At 32.1% G+C, this 21,380-nt stretch overlaps 1 protein-coding gene across 1 annotated transcript in view; it reads right to left on the bottom strand.

Moving 5' to 3' along the window:
• Positions 1-9,570: 9,570 nt before the first annotated feature.
• LOC143069397 (cleavage and polyadenylation specificity factor subunit 2-like) overlaps positions 9,571-21,380 on the bottom strand; it is a 178,460-nt gene continuing 166,650 nt past the window's right edge. The window contains exons 18-20 of the mRNA XM_076244014.1: positions 13,514-13,679; positions 11,879-12,075; positions 9,571-10,274 (exon numbers count right to left, since the gene is read on the bottom strand). Coding sequence (XP_076100129.1) covers positions 10,182-10,274; positions 11,879-12,075; positions 13,514-13,679 — 456 coding nt within the window. The 3' untranslated portion in view covers positions 9,571-10,181. The remainder of the gene's footprint in view (positions 10,275-11,878; positions 12,076-13,513; positions 13,680-21,380) is intronic.

Here is a 21,380-nt window from a genome sequence, read left to right as displayed (position 1 = left end):
CATCAGTTCCGTTTACGTTTGTCAAGATTTTTTTCTCCTAACTCGATATTCGAGATCTGAACATCGATAACCTCATCATGCCTAAATTTTAACAGTATTCGAATATATGCCTGTATGTTTATTGAGCATCATTTAACTGACTGTAGCACAAAATAAAAGAAAACAATCACCAAAAGAATAGTAAGTACTAACAATAAGGTGATATAAAATATTCATTTACTCAGGTGCTCCAGATAAGGATCTAATTCTTACTATAATTTTTAGGATTATCTAGTATATAACTAACCAGATGCCATCATGTTGGTAATGGTTTTTAACGCTTTATTAAGGAACAAGGAAAAATACAATACGACTCCAAATTCAATTCTAAATAACAGGTTGACAAAATTTTTAAAAACTAGAAATATAATTAGAAGTGAGCAAATTGGTTTTACTAAAGGATGTCGCACAACAGACCATATGTATGTGTTAAATACCATCATTCAAAAATTTGTGAAAAATAATTCGAAGCCTCTGTATGCATGCTTTGTAGATTTTAAGCGTGCATTTGATTCAGTTTCACATCTCCACCTTTTTTATAAACTTAAATGTATAGGTGTTGGAACAAAATTTTATGACATTATAAAATGTATGTATGAAAACACAGAAACTTGTGTAAAAATAGACCAACACAGGACAAACCTTTTTAAATCAAATATAGGAGTAAGACAAGGGGATAATCTCAGTCCCTGTCTCTTTAATATATATTTAAATGATTTGCCAACCTATTTTGACCAAACATGTGACCCAATCCCATTAAATACACATCCCTTAAATATTTTAATGTTTGCTGATGATGTAGTTCTTTTATCATCATCAGAGCAAGGACTTCAAAATTGTGTTAACAAATTAAATAAATTTACAGTTGATTATAAAATGACAGTTAACACAAAAAAGACCAAGGTTCTTGTATTTAACAAATCAGGAAGACTTAAAAATATTAAAATATCATTAGGAAACCAGACTTTAGAATGTGTACAGAACTACACATACTTAGGTATACATTTTCATCATCTGGGAGTTTCCAAATAGCAAAGAAAGAACTTTATAACAAAGGAATGAAAGCATATTTCAAATTAAGGAAGACCTTTTCAGTGGAAAGCCCAAAACCTAGTACTTTATTACACATCTATAACCATACAATCCGACCAATCTTATTGTATGGATCTGAAATTTGGGGTTATATACCACATAAGAAACAAATACATTTGGATAACTTTATATCAAAAGAAACTGATTATCTTGTACTAGAGAAAATTCATACTAAGCTTTGTAAATTTTCACTTGGAGTTAATATAAAAACATCAAATATGGCATGTAGAGGAGAACTAGGTTCACTCCCTACACTGTATTATGTAATAATGAATATGGTAAAATATTGGATCCATCTTATGAAAGATATTGAACCTTCAAATATTATTCTAAGGGAAGCCATAAATCTATCTCATTCTATGGACAAACATAACCAGGAATCTTGGATAGGAAGCATTAAACATATATTTAAATTTCTAGACTTAGAATATCTATTTGTTAACCAGTCAAACTTTAAACAAAACTATATTCTAAAAAAAGTAAAAACATCTTTAACTATTAAATTTAAAGAAAGCTGGTTAGCTAGTTTAGAAAGCAATTCTGGGAAGTGTACTAATTTACAATCTGGCAATAAATTAAGAACTTACAGAAAATTTAAAAATATTTGTATGTTTGAACCATATTTAAAAATGAATTCCAAAAAAGACAGGCAAATAATCACAAGATTTAGAACTAGCTGTCATGATCTTGAAATCGAAAGAGGGAGGTATATTGGAATTAAAGCTGAAGACAGAAAGTGTAAGCTATGTAAGAACGCAGTTGAAGACGAACTACATTTTCTTTTAAAATGTCCTGTTCCAAAAGATACTCGATCTCAACATCTATCTAATTTAAATTCAAAATTCAAAAATTTTTCAAGATTATCTGATGAAATGAAATTTGTTTGGATTCTTTCATCTGAAGATTTGTTTGTTACTTCAAACTTATCTAATTTATTGCACTCCCTTTTTGAAGAACGAAAGAAAATTATAGAAAATATTGTTGTTTGAAAAAAAAATAGAAGAAAAATATATATAGATATATATATATAGGAAATAAAATTGACCAGGAGTTGTCTCCCATAGACCTAGAACTATAAAGATTTATGTAATTTCTCCAGGTCACAGTGGCACCCATAACAACTATGTTTTGTCAATAACTTGATTTATATCAGGTTAATTAGTGTAAATGTGTATTCATGTGGTTTTTTTTTTGTTTTTTTTTGTTTAAATGTACTTTAATCATTCTAATCATTTTCTGTGCTTTATTTTGTAATTCATTTGATTGTATAGCTCAAATTTTGGGCACCATGATTGGTTATTAAATTATCTATCTATCTATCAAGAAAGGGTTTTTCTTACTTTTTATTTTATCATTAATCTGTCCATTATTAGAAATATTTTACTGATATATATTGTCCTTAGATTCGACCAAGTTCAGCATGAGATAACCGACATCTCAACACCAGTTATAGTGGCATCGAAATTTTTTTAATCCTACAGTACTCATATATCAATTATAAGAAACATAAAATGCTGAAACCAAATATGGGATGAACAACCTCACTACAGAATAAGAAGTGCTATAAGCTCGGTGTAAGATATGGATTTGAAAAATTGTACAGAAAATGGGCGAAATGATGATCACACTGATGAAACGTATAATAATATTAACCGTTTGTAATTGCCATTGGTTAACTTGATAAATAAATCAAAATTATTTTGAATTTGTTAAAATTTTGCTAGCTGCAAAATCATGTTTAACGCACAATGTTTTTTTGTAAATGTCTGTACCAAGTCAGGAAAATGGCGATTGTTTTTCACTTGTTGCGTTGATTGCCAGCCTTTGATTTGAACAGTCTTTTTCTATTTTAGTTATACTTTCATGAGAAGGTATTCCATAGCCACTGTAAACCCATTTTTATGCCCCACCTACGATAGAAGAGGGGCATTCTGTTTTCTGGTCTGTGCGTCCGTTCGTCCGTCTGACCCGCTTCAGGTTAAAGTTTTTGGTCAAGGTAATTTTTGATGAAGTTGAAGTCCAATCAACTTGAAACTTAGTATACATATTCCCTTTGGTATGATCTTTCTAATTGTAATGCCAAATTACAGTTTTCACCCCAATTAAATTACGGTCCATTAAACATAGAAAATGATAGTGCGAGTGAGGCATCCGTGTACTTTGGACACATTCTTGTTATTAAATGTTATTTTTGACTTTCTAAGTTTTTATCCTAGGAAAAATATATTTTTTAAAAGGGTATAATGTGCATCAAAATGAATATGTTATGATGGTATGATACTAAACCCCTAACGGGAGGGATTGTGCCTGATATTCATATGATGAAGACATAATCTTTCAATCAGTTTAATTGAAGTCTGGAGCTGGCATGTCAGTTAACTGCTAGTAGTCTGTTGTTTTAGTTAACGCATCAATGTAAATATAACGGAAATTGATGAGACTGTCATAAAAGTGAGAGGGTTAGCGCTATAAAACCAGGTTTAATCCACCATTTTCTACAACTGAAAATGCCTGTACCAAGTCAGGAATATGACAGTTCTTGTCCATTCGTTTTTGATGCGTTTTGTTATTTGATTTTGCCATGTGATTATGGACTTTCCGAATTGATTTTCCTCTAAGTTCAGTATTTTTGTGATTTTACTTTTTGTTATTTATGTATTATTGTCATTTTGTTTATTTTCTTTTGTTACATCTTCTGACATCAGACTCGGACTTCTCTTCAACTGAATTTTAATGTGCGTATTGTTATGCGTTTTCTTTTCTACATTGGCTAGAGGTAAAGTGGGAGGGTTGAGATCTCATAAACATGTTTAACCCCGCCGCATTTATGCGCCTGTCCACAGTCAAGAGCCTCTGGCCTTTGTTAGTCTTGTATTATTTTTGATTTTAGTTTCTTGTGTATAATTTGGAGTTTAGTATGGCGTTTATAATCACTGAATTAGTATATATATTTGTTTAGGGGCCAGCTGAAGGACGCCTCTTGGTGCGGGAATTTCTCGCTGCATTGAAAACCTTTTGGTGACCTTCTTGAAACAGTGTATTGATATCACTTCTCTGGCTCTATGACAATGTCATTGCAGATGAACTAAAAGTCCTGATCAAATCTGAGCCATGCGTTTGTACTGTCATGACATTATAGTGGAATGGTGAAATTAGATTTAGTACTATGTAAATTTGATTTGACAGAAACCATGCAAGAAACAAATCAACTAAATGAATATCATAGTATATTCAAATAAATTGTTCCATGTTTTTGTAATTTGTTTTCATCAACACTTGAGAGACTTCAATTAATTATGAAATCTTGAAATAAAGATATATAAGAACTTCAATAAATGCAATTACGATTTACATATAGAAATTCTGACAAAATATATTTTGCAGAACATTTCTTCAAATTCAATTTCACAAGTACAACAGAAACCTGTAAATATTTTTTTACTTTAAATCAATTTTTCTGTTTTATCCCATTAGACTTGAAACCTGTGAACATCATAATTTGAAATAGAATAAAAACAGATATTTTCTTTACTTCATATGGTTTCATGTAGACCAAAATAGATTGAAATTTATATTTTCCATATGCTTTTTTTTTCTGGATTAAAACGAAACTGATTTAATAGCTAAAAGTCTTTCAAAAAGAACAAATTTAATTGAATGATATTATTATTTGGTACCTTGACAGCTATGCACTCTACCAGGGTATTTACAAAAATAAAATAAGACATATTGATGTCAGTTAACACAGCGATTTAATTGTGTTAGTGTTTCAGAAAGAGTAATGTTAATTGAATTAAGTTATTTTCTGTCATCTTTGCTATAATGTAAGTCAATTAACTTCTTAAAATGTCAGTTTCAATTAGATTCCGGTGTTGCATTATGCCTATCGAGATTATAAAATGTTGTACTTTTAAATTTACACATGTACTTTTGTCACAAAAAAATAACACTTTATAAATTTTATGCAAACTAAGCACTTTTCTTGATTTATCTTCATAAGGAACTCTCAAAGCTGAATATTTTAAAGTAAAGGATGTATAAGACCTAAACAGTTGAAGAGATACATGAGGTCAATTTTGTCATAAGATACAGATACTATTTTTTTGTAGTCCTAATTATGCTTATCCAAGAAGTATACCATCCAATATTCTGAACTAGTTACCAGACATGCCAAAAAAACTGTCCCCTTTATATAAGCATCTCAACCACCAGCTATAGGTCACGCATTTATGATCAACAATGACATATTTTCTTTAATGTATATGTAATTACTAAAGATTTAAAATATTTCTTACAGTGAAAAAAAAAAAAAAAAAATCAAAAAAGTTGTGCCAAATACGGCTAAGGTAATCTATGCTTGGGATAAGAAAATCCTTAGTTTTTCGAAAAAATTAAATTATATGTTTGATTAACTTTTGTTTCTTTCTTTTGCATATACGATATGTTTAATTAGTTCGTTTCTGTGTGTGTTACATTTTAATGTTGTGTCGTTGTTCTCTTATATTTAATGCGTTTCCCTCAGTTTTAGTTTTTAAACCCAGATTTGTTTTTCTTTCTATCGATTTATAAGTTTTGAATAGCGGTATACTACTGTTGCCTTTATTAAACTATTTAAAAAGCAAGGAATTTTAATTGTATTTTTCTATCAACATTCTTGCCAAAAATCGATGAAGAAATTGTTTATATAAAGACAATATAAATTTGTAAAGCCTATAATAGCAATAATGGAGGTTAAACTAGTTTTTATTATTTGATTCAATGTATGCATTCTGAACCAATGCATGTGTATATATTTTACATATTCTGCATTAATATTATTTGATTTGGAATGAGAAAACGTATTTTGATTCAATATATGTATTTTTTTCATATAACTGTATTCTGATCCAATGCTTATGTTGTGATCCAATGAATGTATTTGATTCAATGGATGAATTATGGTCCTCAATACTTTTTACCTTTGTACTTGTTTTGGCTTTCAAACTTTTTTTTTTATATCTGAGCGTCACTGGTGGGTCTTGTGTGTACGAAACGCGCGTCTGGTGTATTAAATTATAAACCTGGCACCTTTTGATAGCTATTATTTGTGTGTTTCTCTGTCTGTGTTCTCCCATTTATAGCCCTGTCATGTAATGTTGTCATTTGTAGGTTATATTTAACATTGCCTTAAAAGCGGGGGGTCTTGCTAGCCATAAAACCAGGTTCTCGTTTCTCGTTTTTTTATTTTATAAAGATTAGACCGTTCGTTTTCCCGTTTGAATTGTTTTACCTTAGTAATTTTGGTGCCCTTTATAGCTTGTTGTTCGGTGTGAGCCAAGGCTCCGTGTTGAAGGCCGTACAATGACCTATGATAGTTTACTTTTTTTTAAATTGTTATTTGGATGGAGAGTTGTCTCATTGGCACTCACACCACATCTTCCTATATCTATCAACCCACTATTTTTTCTTAAATTGCCCTGTACCAAGTAGGGAAAATGGCCATTGTTATATTGTTGCATTTAATGTTGTGTTTTTGTTGTGTCGTTGTTGTCTTATATTTGATGTGTTTCCCTCCGAGTTTGGTGTGGCCCGGAATTGTTTTTCCTCAATCGATTTATGAATTTCGATCAGCAGTATACTACTGTTGCCTTTATTTATGACCCAATGTACATACTTTGATTCAATGAACGCATTCTGACCAAATGTATGCGTGTGGAACAATTGAATGTATTCTAATCTAATTTAAATATTTTTATCCAATGAATGTATTCATGCATGCATTTTAAACCAATGTATGTATTCAAACAATGAGCATGCTTGCATTTTGATTAAAATGTATGTTCTGATCCAATGTATGTATCCAAAACAGTGCATGCTCCGATGTAAATCAATGTCCACACATAATGGAACTATTTGCATCTGTATCAATCTGGTTAATGAAATGAAAGCTTGAAATTCATAAAGATAACCGTGGGAGGTTTATTTCTATGTGAAAATTCCATTAAATATGAGGGTTAAAGTTAAATAACTAAAAATTGACAATCTAAAATGTTTACTATACACAAAAAAGAGCGGAAAACCAAGGGAACATCAAAAAAATTGTGTTGAAGAAAATCAGACAATTTCACGGACAGAAAGATAATCAAATTAAAAAAAAAAACATTACACAGACAACCAAAGATTGTTAAATAAAGGCAACAGTCATATTTCGCTTTTCCTAAGACAACTTCAAACCCTTCTTAACAGATTGAGAATTCAGGTACTACTGAATAGCCAACAATTCTTGCTGCACATAGTAGCATCCGTCTTGTTCATGGGAAGTATAAATTTGTTTATAATTATGTCACAACTGAGGAAAAAAGGCAAGATCATGGTTACCTGTGACACAGATTTTCAATAACTGCTATCAAAATCATACTGTCATCAGTAAAATTTTCAAAGTGATGACTTTTAGTACATATTTAGTTCAAATGCTTCTAACAAAGGGGAAACTGTGGTCATCTCTTTTATTGCAAAAAATGAAATTATGTTCTCATTTTTTTACAGCACTCGGTCAATACCACTGTCTGTGGACTATCAGTATAGAGGGTATCAACAGCTCAGTAGTCAGTACTTCATAATAGACATAATTTATAGCAAATCTTTCTAAATAAAGGCAACAGTAGTATACCGCTGTTCAAAAGTCATAAATCGATTGAGAGAAAACAAATCCAGGTTATAAACTAAAACAGAAGGAAACACAACAACTATACCCAAGTGGAAAACAACGAAACAACAGAAACACTAAGGTGCAACAAAAAACAAATAACAATGCAACACACAGAAACAAACTATCAGACTGCCATTAACCTGACTTGGTACAAGAGATTTAAAGAAAAACCTTGAACCTGGTTTTAACACTGAAATGACAACATTACTTGACAGGAATACAGTACAAGTAAATGCAAGAACATTCAGGACAGAGAAATACACAAATAAACAATAAAATAGTACATTTCAAAACAATAACCATAGAATAAAAACGGACATGTAAAACAACCTTGGTTCCTCGACAAATGTATGCAATGTTATGTAAACTAATATGTTTTTCTGTATACCTTTGTTCAACTTAGGTGACACCAGAATAAAATGATATAATGACAGCACTCAAAAACAGCACAACAGAACCACACATGTCTGTCATACCACTTGATAGAAAATTGTCTGTTTATAAATTTATGAATGATTAGAGGACTAAGGTTTAGACTCCCTCAGGCGAAGTTGACCTCAGATAGATTTAGCTAATAATTTTAGATCCTTTTTGGTCACATACATTTTCACCTATTCTGATTCTAACACTTTGGCTTTCACATATTTGCATTCCTAGTTAGGAATAATACACAAATGCACTTCGACACGTGCAATTTAAAGTGTTGTTTTCCTATTGTATTGTTAACATTAGAACTCAGCAAAACTCTCAATGACAATTTCTTAAACTTACTTTCACCAATAAAATTAATATTTAATCCAGCAAAACATACTCAGAATACTGAATGATATGTGAATAATTACAGAAAATCTGATGTTTAAAGTCCATTTAGTCGTAAACAACAAACCAAAAACTGTCAGAAATTCTACGATTCAAATATTCGATACTTTTGAACTGCTTACTAAAATGGTTAGAGTAACAGTAGGTATACTATGATACATCAATCTATGGTAGACATATATTGATTGATTAATCTTTTGGTGTATTAACTCAGCTCTGTTTGCCAATTGTGTTGCTGTCAAATTTTATTGGTGGAGGAAGCTGGAAAGAACAATGACCTTCAGCAGGAAAAATGAAAATCTTTGTCAATGGAGTCAAAGGCACCAGTTAATAGACTATTGACTCCAGATTATATAATTTCGACTGGTTGCCTTTTCTGTGGTTGGACATCCTGGTACCAAGTAAGGTAAGAGCAAGCCAAAGAATTTAAACCAAACTTTCAATTGGTACAATTTTTGGGAAAAAATAACTTATTATCATTTTCTTTACACAACAAATCAGCAGAATACAGTAAAACTTTCCCCTCAAATAACACCGATTATATGTTTGATTTTACTTATTTTGGTTGCTCTTATTTGACCAAGTACAAAGATGTACAATCACCAAAAGTTACCTGTTAAAAAATTATATAATCTGGAGTCAAAAGTCGGTTATATGAAAATAGGCTATTACAGGTATCAAACTCATAATGTTAGTGTTGACATGCTCGCTGCACAGTAGTAGAACAACTTAGAACACTTGTCCACCAAAGTTCTTATGAAAAGGGTGATTATTCTTCGTGATAAAAAATGCTGAGGTTTTTATTGTACACAGTAAACAGGCATAGGAACTACATAATCCTTATAATTTAACCCCATTTTAACTTTTAAGGATAGTTTTTTCATATAACATCTATTCACTTTTATATTCATTATGAAAACATTTACACAAAATTTTTAGTAAAGACTACACAGATCATTTATTTAAAAATATTCTTCAGTGTACAACAATATTTATCTACCAACATTTAAACAAAAGCATAGGTGTCAACTCTCAAGGTATAGATTAGTGTCTCCAATTTTTTCTTCTTCAACAAATGGATTTTTTCCCAGAAAAAGAGACTCCTGACAGGCATGTTAGATCTCTCCTTACCAGTATCAGAAGAAGTTTGTCTTTAAAAACAGAAATCACAAATAATCAAAGAACATTCTATGTGTTCATTGTACAGCCTAAGCAACCTGACATTTTGATTTGCTGATTTATTCTTTAATGAGTGAATTCATATGAATGATGATGTTAGAAAAAATATTAAACAGTTAAAAATATGAAAAACAAAATGAAATACAGAAAATCTCCATCAAGGAAAAAAAATCCCATTTTTAGGTTTGAAAAGTTGACACCATTGCAGAGGTTTCAATTTGTATCAAATACAAATTTCCACCTCTTTTGTCAAGTTCCTTTTTAATGGCATTACACAAAGTTATGTCCCTTGGACTGAAACATCTTTTCTGCAGTAAAGTCGTTGAATGTACCAGTTTCAATAGTTCTATGTGAAAACCCTTCATCAAATTATAGCATATTGATTATATAAAAGGTCGCGGATTCTGAAATAATCATCACACATGGCACCTTCCAACTGCATTCTTCCTGCTTCATACTGAAAAATAATAATATCCAAGGCATAAGAAATATGTGCAAGTTGTGAGAATGATATTCTGGACTTTTACCAAAAGATCAAGATGCATTTATTTGATTGATTGACATAAAAAATGAGAATTAGACCAATAACAAAGCATCCTTTAAAATGGAATTTAAACAATAAAAAACAACTAAATTACATACACTACAGTCTGTTAGAACACATTGTTTCATCTGTCCCATTATTCTTTTTGTTTTTAGCAGCAAACATTTGTTTTGTCACGGAGGTTCATTTGTGTGGATTATACATTTGTTTTGTCACGGAAGGTTTATTTGTGTGGATCATACATTTGTTTTGTCACGGAAGGTTTATTTGTGTGGATCATACATTTGTTTTGTCACGGAAGGTTTATTTGTGTGGATCATACATTTGTTTTGTCACGGAAGGTTCATTTTTGTGGATCATACATTGGTTGTTTCAAAAGCTCTCTTCAAATTTATAAATAAATTGCTAAGGGCACACTAAATGAAAACTGTTATTAATTTAGCTAATTTTCCACTTTAGAATGCTGTTAACTTAATCAGATTGCTGTTGATGTTGCTTTCTATTTTTTATTAGATATGAATTTGGTCATAATTTGTTTTTACTGGCTATTCAACCTTAAAAAACGTATCATTTTAAATAATTCTCTTTTGATCTTGTATTACATATTTAACCTGGCTTATTTTGGTAACTTATCATTGTTAGACACAATCTGTATGACACTTTGTCACTGAATATGACTTCAGGTCAAATTAAAGGCAAGTAACAAAAAAATTGCCGCAAGCAAAAGAGGAATCGCTTAAACTTCCAGAGCACCTGCATTCTACCCAATTCCTTTATAGTCAGATTCTTGTTGCAAAAACTTAGTTTTTTCTGTTTAAGATTTTGTATATAACATTTTTCCCTAACTTTTTTGTTTAGACATTGTGTTATCCATCCTTCCTTCCTTGATAAATAGAGAATGTGTCCGTGGGTCACTGATGATGCCCTTCCTTGATAAATAGAAAATGTGTCCGTGGGTCACTGATGATGCCCTTCCTTGATAAATAGAGAATGTGTCCGTGGGTCACTGATGATGCCCTTCCTTGATAAATAGAGAATGTGTCCGTGGGTCACTAATGATGCCCTTCCTTGATAAATAGAGAATGTGTCCGTGGGTCACTGATGATGCCCTTCCTTGATAAATAGAGAATGTGTCCATGGGTCACTGATGATGCCCTTCCTTGATAAATAGAGAATGTGTCCGTGGGTACTGATGATGCCCATCCTTGATAAATAGAGAATGTGTCCGTGGGTCACTAATGATGCCCTTCCTTGATAAATAGAGAATGTGTCCGTGGGTCACTGATAATGCCCTTGCTTGCAATATTGACTACACCCAAATTGGACCTTGATCTGTGTTTTATGGTAATAAAGTTTGAGAAAGGTGACTTATTTTGGGAGGTACGGACTGACAAGGGTAATAACTTAAAATTGAGAAATGATGAGTCACAGATGAGGTGGGGGTAAACAGATTAACTGAGCAGTCAATCATACCCTGATCATCTCCATCTGAGGAATACCATAATAACTATACTAACCCTTCTCACTGCTACTGTATCATTAACAATAAGTACACCTCCTGCAAACTCTGCCTGGAAACCTTCTAATTGTAATACACGCTTGAAGTCTGCGAGCTTTGGTTCATTGATAAAAACAGCTTTGTGACCCTGAATAACTTGATCAGGCAAGGCCTCCAATGTAGGAATCAAATCTGCTGAATCATCATCATCATCATCTGCAAAACAAAATTCATTTTATTTCACAAACAACTCATTTAAATTCAATCAAAAACAGAGAAGCTCTACTTATGAAATCACATTAAGACTTTTCTATTTTTGTTGATTTATTACTATGAGAACCTTATTTATCATCAAAAGAGATCTCATCTCTATTACTTCATTTAATCCTATAAAATTAGGCTGCAAAATATTGACCTTAATATGCTCCTTTTATTGATTTAATGGAATTCTAACTTCATCTTGATATATCAAACTAAATGTTTAAAAATTTGTCAATTAAATTTTTCTCTTCTTTATTTGACAGAATAGATTTTGGGGTCATCTTTACATACCTTTTTTTTTTAACTAAAAACTTTCCTATTGTATTTATTGATTTTTTACTGCATCATGTCCATTGGTAAATATTTCATGAATTTTCAGGACAAGATATTTACAATAAATATGATTGGTAGGCCCTGTAATAGCCAGGTATTTGGTAGGAAAGGAGTAGGTTCAGTAAGACCCCTTTTTGGCCCCAAAATATAGCAGTTTTACAAAATTGTTAAAATGTAAACCTTTAGTTATTTATTGGACAGCAGAATGCTTCTGCTACATAAATATGGGCTGTTTTTGACAATACAATGCACATATATCCGGTACTAGCACCATTAAGTCATGCTAAATTACTGAAATCCTCATAATTCTAGCATTTTAGTTAAATTTTAGACGGTTTTCGTGTAAAACAAAAGTGGCCGCATTCGTGTTCATCCTTAATATTGAAATGTAAGTTGTATTTTATGATAATACATAACATATATAAAGGTTGAGGATGAACACGGATGCGGCCACTTTCATTTTTACCAAAAACCATCTGAAAAGTGACATTTTTCAGCATATTAGGTAGATTTTTCATATTTGAGCTTGAATCAGATCGTTTTTAATGACTAAATCTGTTAAAATCTTTCACATAAACTAATTAATTCAAATAAAATAGACACTAAAGTGTTTAAAAAGTGGTCAAAATCTTTCGTCAGATGAACCTGAAATTTGAGGTCAAAATCGGTCCTTACCGCACCTACTCCTTTGGAATGCCATTGGAAAATGCATCTTTCCTAGCCAAGATGTGGAAAATGAGGGACAGACAGCTAGCACTACAGGTGCGAGCATGACACTCTTTACACCAAATTCTCTAAAAAATGGAAGACCACTGACAAGGTTCCCGTCTTATAAAAGAAACATGAAAATGTGTTTCAGTTTAACTGTTTAATCTACTGTCATTCTGTTTTTCTAGATGACATTTTAAACTTTGAAAGGTGCACAGAAACAGTAAAAATCACTTAAGTGTATCTATGTTTTCTGTTTGTCTAATGATCCTTGACCTTTCATATATATGTATATCCTGTCCTCTTCCCTTACACTTTAATATTGTACCATTCAACCTCTCTCTTAACTTACCATCCTTTTTATCTTCATCAGCGATCTCCCCATCTTCTGCTTCATACATAGCTTTAGTATCTCTTTTCTCTTTCTTCAATTCTATCAGTCCATCAACCCAGGCCAATTCAATCTCTTTGGCTTTAGCAAAGTCTAAAGAACTAACCACATAGTCTCTTAATCGTAACTGAAAATAAAATTAGTAATTAGAAGTTGTTATGATTACAAGTCTTTTGTTGAGCAACAATTGATATTATTTGATTTGATTTGATTTTCTGTGTTTTAACGCCACTTTTAGGCACCACTTTTGGCCTATTTCATTGCAGCTAGTTTTTATTGGTTGAGGAACCCAGTGCCCAGAGAAAACACCAAACCTTCCATAGAAAAACTGACAATCCAAGTCAATATAGATTGCAGTTGAGTGCTCCTGTACCAGCATGGTTAGAACTCACAACCTCAGTGTTGAATGGCAAGTGATTACAGTAGCAGAACTAAGTAGACCACATGGCCATCAAGGCCCCTGCATTATTTAAAGGCAGACTTTCTTTCTATTTTAATGTGCAATTAATTGATATTATCTTTTACCATAACCTTACATGATATGGTTAATAAAAGTCATTAACAAGATATGAATATAAGTCTTGTGTGGTCAGACAATAAAAAAAAAAATATGTGGTATTAAAACTTCATTCATATCACATGTTTTGCCATGATGTTACACAAATTGCTCCTAAGTCATAATCAATATCATAACAAAATTTTATTTCTTTTCTTTTATTTGTAATGCTTGGTGTTTTTTTTTTTCATATGCATATTATTTTTTCTGCTTTGTACATGCAAGTGGTCATTTCAAAGAAGTACAATGAAATCGTATCAAAAACCTCTTTTATTCTCTGCATAAATTTTTTCTGCAGAATTCTCATTCTGTGCCACCTCTTCCAGAACTGTGAAGACTATTTCCAAATATGCACCGTAATGTATATTATATCATTATAAATGCAATAAAAGTATGCATTACACTTAAATAGTGCTGAGAATTTGTTATTTTACATCAAAAACGTATTATTACATTAATAAAATATCTGTTGGAATAAAACACCAAATAAAACGATCAAATTTGCATTTACCGCATTTCACCTTAATTTCTTTATAATGGACAACAATTTCTGAAATGATATCACAACAAATGCAAACTCTCATATTTTAATGAAGATTAGACCCAAAAACAGCAATAAAACCAAGATATTATCTAAATTAATGAAACTATATGTAGACAATTGTTCTCCATGCTATATCAATTTCAAACATTTAAAAGCAAACATAGATTAGTTTCTCATTTTCCACAAAAATTGACTCCTATTTTTCCGTAAATACAAATTAAATACTGAAATATTCCCCATATTTTTTGCTTTCCTAGGGAAACCAATAAAAATACCAACCATACAATACTTTAATTATACAGGAAAAATCATTGTCCCTAATGTGTTTTTATAATCAGACATCTGGTGTATAAATGAAAGATTCAGTTTGTAATTCTCATCTAATTCTAATCAAACATGTAATAGTTATCTGCCAACAAATATCAACAATATAAAATGAAAACAAAATTCCTTTTTCTTTTAGTAATGCATGAGAGATCTTATTCTTTGAAAATAATAAAACCTACACCAGATTTCTTTTTCTGAAACTGAACATTGAAAGGTGTCACGTGCTGGTGCAGACTGTAATATAGGGTTATTGCATGAATATTGGGGAATATTGTCCCAAGTAGAATTTATATTGCACCAGCTTGTGAGTGCATTATATGTTCTACGAGGGACAATATTCCCCAATATTCATGCAATAACCCTCTTATTGTATAGCAATATAATACATGTATTTGAAAGTAAGGCATTGGTTTAAACTAAAATTTTTGTGTTGATGACATCATGAATTTTGAAGATTTATTGTACTAGTGCAATATTGGAATTTATTGCACGCTAACTTTTACTTTCTGTGGGAAATATCATATTACTATACAATAATACTGTTTAATATTTTTATTAATTCATGTTATTCAATATGTTGTTATCTTTGACCCCTATATCTATTGTACAGTAATGTACAGTATGTTAGAAAGAGGACTTTCTACACTGTTTTGTCATCTGATCATGCATGTATGTGCCTCTCCCTAGTCAGGAGCCTGTAATTTAGTGGTTGTTGTCTGAACATGCATGTATGTGCCTCTCCCTAGTCAGGAGCCTGTAATTTAGTGGTTATTGTCTGAACATGCATGTATGTGCCTCTCCCTAGTCAGGAGCCTGTAATTTAGTGGTTGTTGTCTGAACATGCATGTATGTGCCTCTCCCTAGTCAGGAGCCTGTAATTTAGTGGTTATTGTTTGTTGCTGTATATAATATTTGTTTTTCATTCATTATTTTGCACATAAATCAGGCTGTAATTTTCCTGTTTGAATTGATTTACATTTGTCATTTCTATGCCTTGTATAGCTGACTATGTGTTTAAATTTTACTCATTGTTAAAGGCTGTACAGTTTTATAAGAAATACTGGTCATTAATGAAATATGTATGGTGATGGTTTCTATTTTGTGTAAGAGTTGTTTCTTCACTGAAGTTTATGTTAACATTATTTTGTTTTTTATATTAACAAGAGTGCACACTCTGAAATGTCTCGCCTTCTTTACTTATCATTGATATTATGTTGATAGTCCTAAATATAAAGCTTAATTACAACTGTCACATAAACTTAACATGAACCAAGAAAACTAAACATTGACCAATGAACCAAGAAACTAGAGGCTCTAAAGAGCCTGTGTCGCTCACCTTGGTCTATGTGAATATTAAACAAAGGAAGCAGATGGATTCATGACAAAAATGTGTTTTGGTGATGCTGATGTGTTTGTACATCTTACTTTACTGAACATTCTTGCTGCTTACAATTATCTCTATCTATAATGAACTTGACCTAGTAGTTTCAGTGGAAAATGTTAGTAAAACTTTACAAATTTTATGAAAATTGTTAAAAATTGACTAGTAAGGACAATAACTCCTTAGGGGGTTGATTGACCATTTCGTTCATGTTGACTTATTTAAAATATTACTATGCTGAACATTATTGCTGTTAACAGTTTATCTTTATCTAGTATATTATTCAAGATAATAACCAACAAGAGGCTGTCACAACGACAGCAAACCGGATTTATTAATATTTATTTGTGTCCTGGCAATATCACAAGAACCATTTCTGATGAATGGTGAAAGTGAAAATCGTCAATATCAAATTTGACCTCCATTTTGTCATCAGTATCAACATATTAAAATTTGAAAAGCTTAGATTGAATGGTTCATGAGTAAATGCAATAACGTGAATGGAAACACCATTTTACAATCTTTCAAGAACCATAACGCCTGAACGGTAAAAGTCAAAATCGTCATTATTGAACTTGACCTCTATTTTGTAATCAGTAACAACATATAAAAATTTCAAAAGCTTTGGTTGAATGGTTCATGAGAGAATGCACGGACACGACTGGAAACACCATTTTTCAATCTTTCAAGAACCATAACTCCTGAACAGTAAGAGTCAAAATCGTCATTATTCAACTTGACCTCTATTTTGTCATCAGTAACAACATATTAAAATTTGGGAAGCTTTGGTAGAACAGTTCATGCGTAAATGCACGGACACAACTGGAAACTCCATTTTTCAATCTTTCAAGAACCATAACACCTGAACGGTAAAAGTCAAAATCGTCATTATTGAACTTGACCTCCATTTTGTCATCAGTAACAACATATTAAAATTTGGGAAGCTTTGGTAGAATAGTTCATGCGTAAATGCACGGACACGACTGGAAACTTCATTTTTCAATCTTTCAAGAACCATAACTCCTGAACGGTAAAAGTCAAAATCGCCATTATTGAACTTGACCTTCATTTAGTTGTCAGTAACAACATATTAAAATTTTAAAAGCTTTAGTTGAACGGTTCATGAGTTAATGCACGGACAACATTTGATTGCCGCCCGCCCGACCGCCTGGCCACCCGCCATACATCCCAAAATCAATAACAGACATGTTTGTCACAAAAATCCGGTTAAAAACAGCAAAATTTCCTTAAAATTACCAATTCAGGGGCAGCGACCCAACAAAGGGTTGTCCGATTCATCTGAAAATTTCAGGGCAGATAGATCTTGACCTGATAAACAATTTTACCCCATTTCAGATTTGCTCTAAATGCTTTGGTTTTGAGTTATAAGCCAAAAACTGCATTTTACCCCCTATGTTCTATTTTAAGCCATGGCGGCCATCTTGGTTGGTTGGCCGGGTCACCGGACACATTTCTTAAACTAGATACCCTAAAGATAATTGTGGCCAAGTTTGGATGAATTTGGCCCAGTAGTTTCAGAGGAGAAGATTTTTGTAAAAGATTATTAAGATTTACGAAAAATGGTTAAAAAATGACTATAAAAGGCAATAACTGCTAAAGGGGTCAACTGACCATTTCCGTCATGTTGACTTATTTGTACATCTTACTTTGCTGAACATTATTGCTGTTTACAGTTTATCTCTATCTATAATAGTATTCAAGATAATAACCAACAAGAGGCCGTCACAACGACAGCAAACCGGATTTATTAACATTTATTTGTGTCCTGGCAATATCACAAGAACCATTACTGATGAATGGTGAAAGTGAAAATCGTCAATATCAAATTTGACCTCCATTTTGTCATCAGTATCAACATATTAAAATTTGAAAAGCTTAGATTGAATGGTTCATGAGTAAATGCAACAACGTGAATGGAAACGCCATTTTACAATCTTTCAAGAACCATAACTCCTGAACGTTAAAAGTCAAAATCGTCATTATTAAACTTGACCTCTATTTTGTCATCAGTAACAACATATTAAAATTTAAAAAGCTTTGGTTGAATGGTTCATGAGAAAATGCAGGGACACAACGGGAAACACCATTTTTCAATCTTTCAAGAACCATAACTCCTGAACGGTAAAAGTCAAAATCGTCTTTATTGAACTTGACCTCCATTTTGTCATTAGTAACAGCATATTAAAATTTCAGAAGTTTTGATAGAACAGTTCATGCGTAATTGCACGGACACAACTGGAAACTCCATTTTTCAATCTTTCAAGAACCATAACTCCTGAACGGTAAAAGTCAAAATCGTCATTATTGAACTTGACCTCCATTCTGTCATCAGTAACAACATATTAAAATTTGGGAAGCTTTGGTAGAACAGTTCATGCGTAAATGCATGGACACGACTGGAAACTCCATTTTTCAATCTTTCAAGAACCATAACTCCTGAACGGTAAAAGTCAAAATCGCCATTATTGACCTTGACCTTCGTATAGTTGTCAGTAATAACATATTAAAATTTTAAAAGCTTTGGTTGAACGGTTCATGAGTTAATGCAAGGACAACATTTGATTGACACCCGCCCGCCCGCCGTTCATCCCCAAATCAATAACCGACATTTTTGTCACAAAAATCCGGTTAAAAACTGCAAAATTTCCTTAAGATTACCAATTCAGGGGCAGCAACCCAACAATGGGTTGTCCGATTCATCTAAAAATTTAAGGGCAGATAGATGATGACCTGATGAACCATTTAACCTCACGTCAGATTTGCTCTAAATGCTTTGGTTTTTGCGGTCCAACGATTTACAGAAAAGAGCGACGATTTACAGAAAAGAACCGAAAAGAACCGAAAAGGACCAAAAAGAACCAAAAAGGACCGAAAAGAACCGAAAAGAGGATACATTTATATTTATTATATAAAGTTAAAACAATGTATATATATTCACGGATTTTTTTTTATATTGTTATCATTTCTTCGTAATATTTAAAATAAATGCATTATTCAACTGTAGTCTTATATTGTGCATTTATAGGGATACATTGTATCATGGATATGTGAACTTACAAAAAAGAAACAGTATAACTTGGTTTTTAAGTAATATTTTTTAAATATATAATGCATGCTTAATTATCATTTATTTTTCATCAATGATTTTAATCTTATCATTTAAAAAAAAATTGTTTACATAGATATAAGGTGTGGCAACTCTCCATCCAAGTCATAATTTGTACAAGTAAACTATCATTGGCTCACACCAAACTGCAAGCTATAAAGGGCCCCTAAAATGACAAGTGTTAAACCATTCAAACGGGAAAACCAACGGTCTAATCAATATAAAAAACGAGAAACAAGAAACACTTATGAAACACAAACCACACCAACAAACGACAATCATGCACTGAACATGAGGTTCCTGACTTAGGACAGGGCAAATAAATGCAGCGGGTTTAAACGTTTTGATAAGCCGATGATATTACATGTTTTTAATATTATAAATACATAGTAAAAATAAATGAAAAGCTAATATTCTCGTACTATAAAAGTTTATCCTAACATTTAAACAATTATTTCGTTTGTTTATATTAAGATGCACGATGTCAGTATATTGCCGGTGGCATTGGGTATGGTTGTATAAAAAGTATACATGTCAGCATCACCATTTCCTCTCGGATGTTAAATGTCAAATATACAGGGAGTCCTTAATTGGTGAATTAAAATTTTTCTTTCTATTTTTCTATGCTATAAGATAGGCATCCGACCCTACCTGTAATGTTTCACATGCAAGTTCAAATTAGTCCTACCACAGTCTAAGGTTTTCAATGCTTTGCAATATGCTAATCCTTCGATTACAAAAAAAAAATCGATTTCCTTTTCGGTTCTTTTCGGTCCTTTTCGGTTCTTTTTGGTCCTTTTCGGTCTTTTTCGGTTCTTTTCTGTAAATCGTCGCTCTTTTCTGTAAGTCGTCGAACCCGGTTTTTGAGCTATAAGCCAAAAACTGTATTTTACCCCTATGTTCTATTTTTAGCCATGGCAGCCATCTTGGTTGGTTGGTAAGGTCACTGGACACATTTTTTCAACTAGATACCCCAATGATGATTGTGGCCAAGTCTGGTTTTATTTGGCCCAGTAGTTTCAGAGGAGAAGATTTTTGTAAAAGTTAACGACGACGACGGACGCAAAGTAATGGGAAAAGCTCACTTGGCCCTGTGGGCCAGGTGAGCTAAAAATCAGTTGAAAAAGGCTTTACTCATCAGATGGACAAAAATACAAGTGGACGGGCCAGGTACTTATACATCCCGACACAAAAAGACACAATGAACAGATCTGAGAGTACTTTGTTGATCTTGTATTACTGATCCTTTATTCTGTTTAGTATCCTTCTATTTTCTTCAGTTTTTGTTCAAAACACAAAAAAGGGTTAAAAAAATCCTCTTTGAAGGGCAACTACTCCTTATAAAAGGTACAGTCTACCAACTATAGTCGCTAAATTTTACTTGATACTGTGGATTCATTTATTTTCGTGGGTACCAATTTTCGTGGATTGCAGAAAACTTGCCTTTTCGTGGTGATGTAATTTCGTGGTTTTGCCAAAGTGTGCATACAACCTAGTAGAAAATTTCTTATTCGTCGAACATTTAAATTCGTGGTTCACCTGTACCCACGAAAACCACGAAAATTGGTATCCAACGAATAACTAGAGGCTCTAAAGAGCCTGTGTCGCTCACCTTGGTCTATGTGCATATTAAACAAAGGAAACAAATGGATTCATGACAAAATTGTATTTTGGTGATGGTGATGTGTTTGAAGTTCTTACTTTACTGAACATTCTTGCTTCTTACAATTATATCTATAATGAACTTTGCCCATTAGTAACAGAGAAAAACATTTGGTAAAAATTTACATAAATTTACCAAATTAATGAAAATTGTTAAAAATTGACTATAAAGGGCAATAACTCCTTAAGGGGTCAATTGACCATTTAGGTCATGTGGACTTATTTGTAGAT

This window comes from Mytilus galloprovincialis, chromosome 3, assembly GCF_965363235.1.
Source record: "Mytilus galloprovincialis chromosome 3, xbMytGall1.hap1.1, whole genome shotgun sequence".
Classification (NCBI taxonomy): domain Eukaryota; kingdom Metazoa; phylum Mollusca; class Bivalvia; order Mytilida; family Mytilidae; genus Mytilus; species Mytilus galloprovincialis.
The sequence above is the reverse complement of the archived record's forward strand: the minus strand, read 5'-3'. Positions and strand labels throughout refer to the sequence as shown.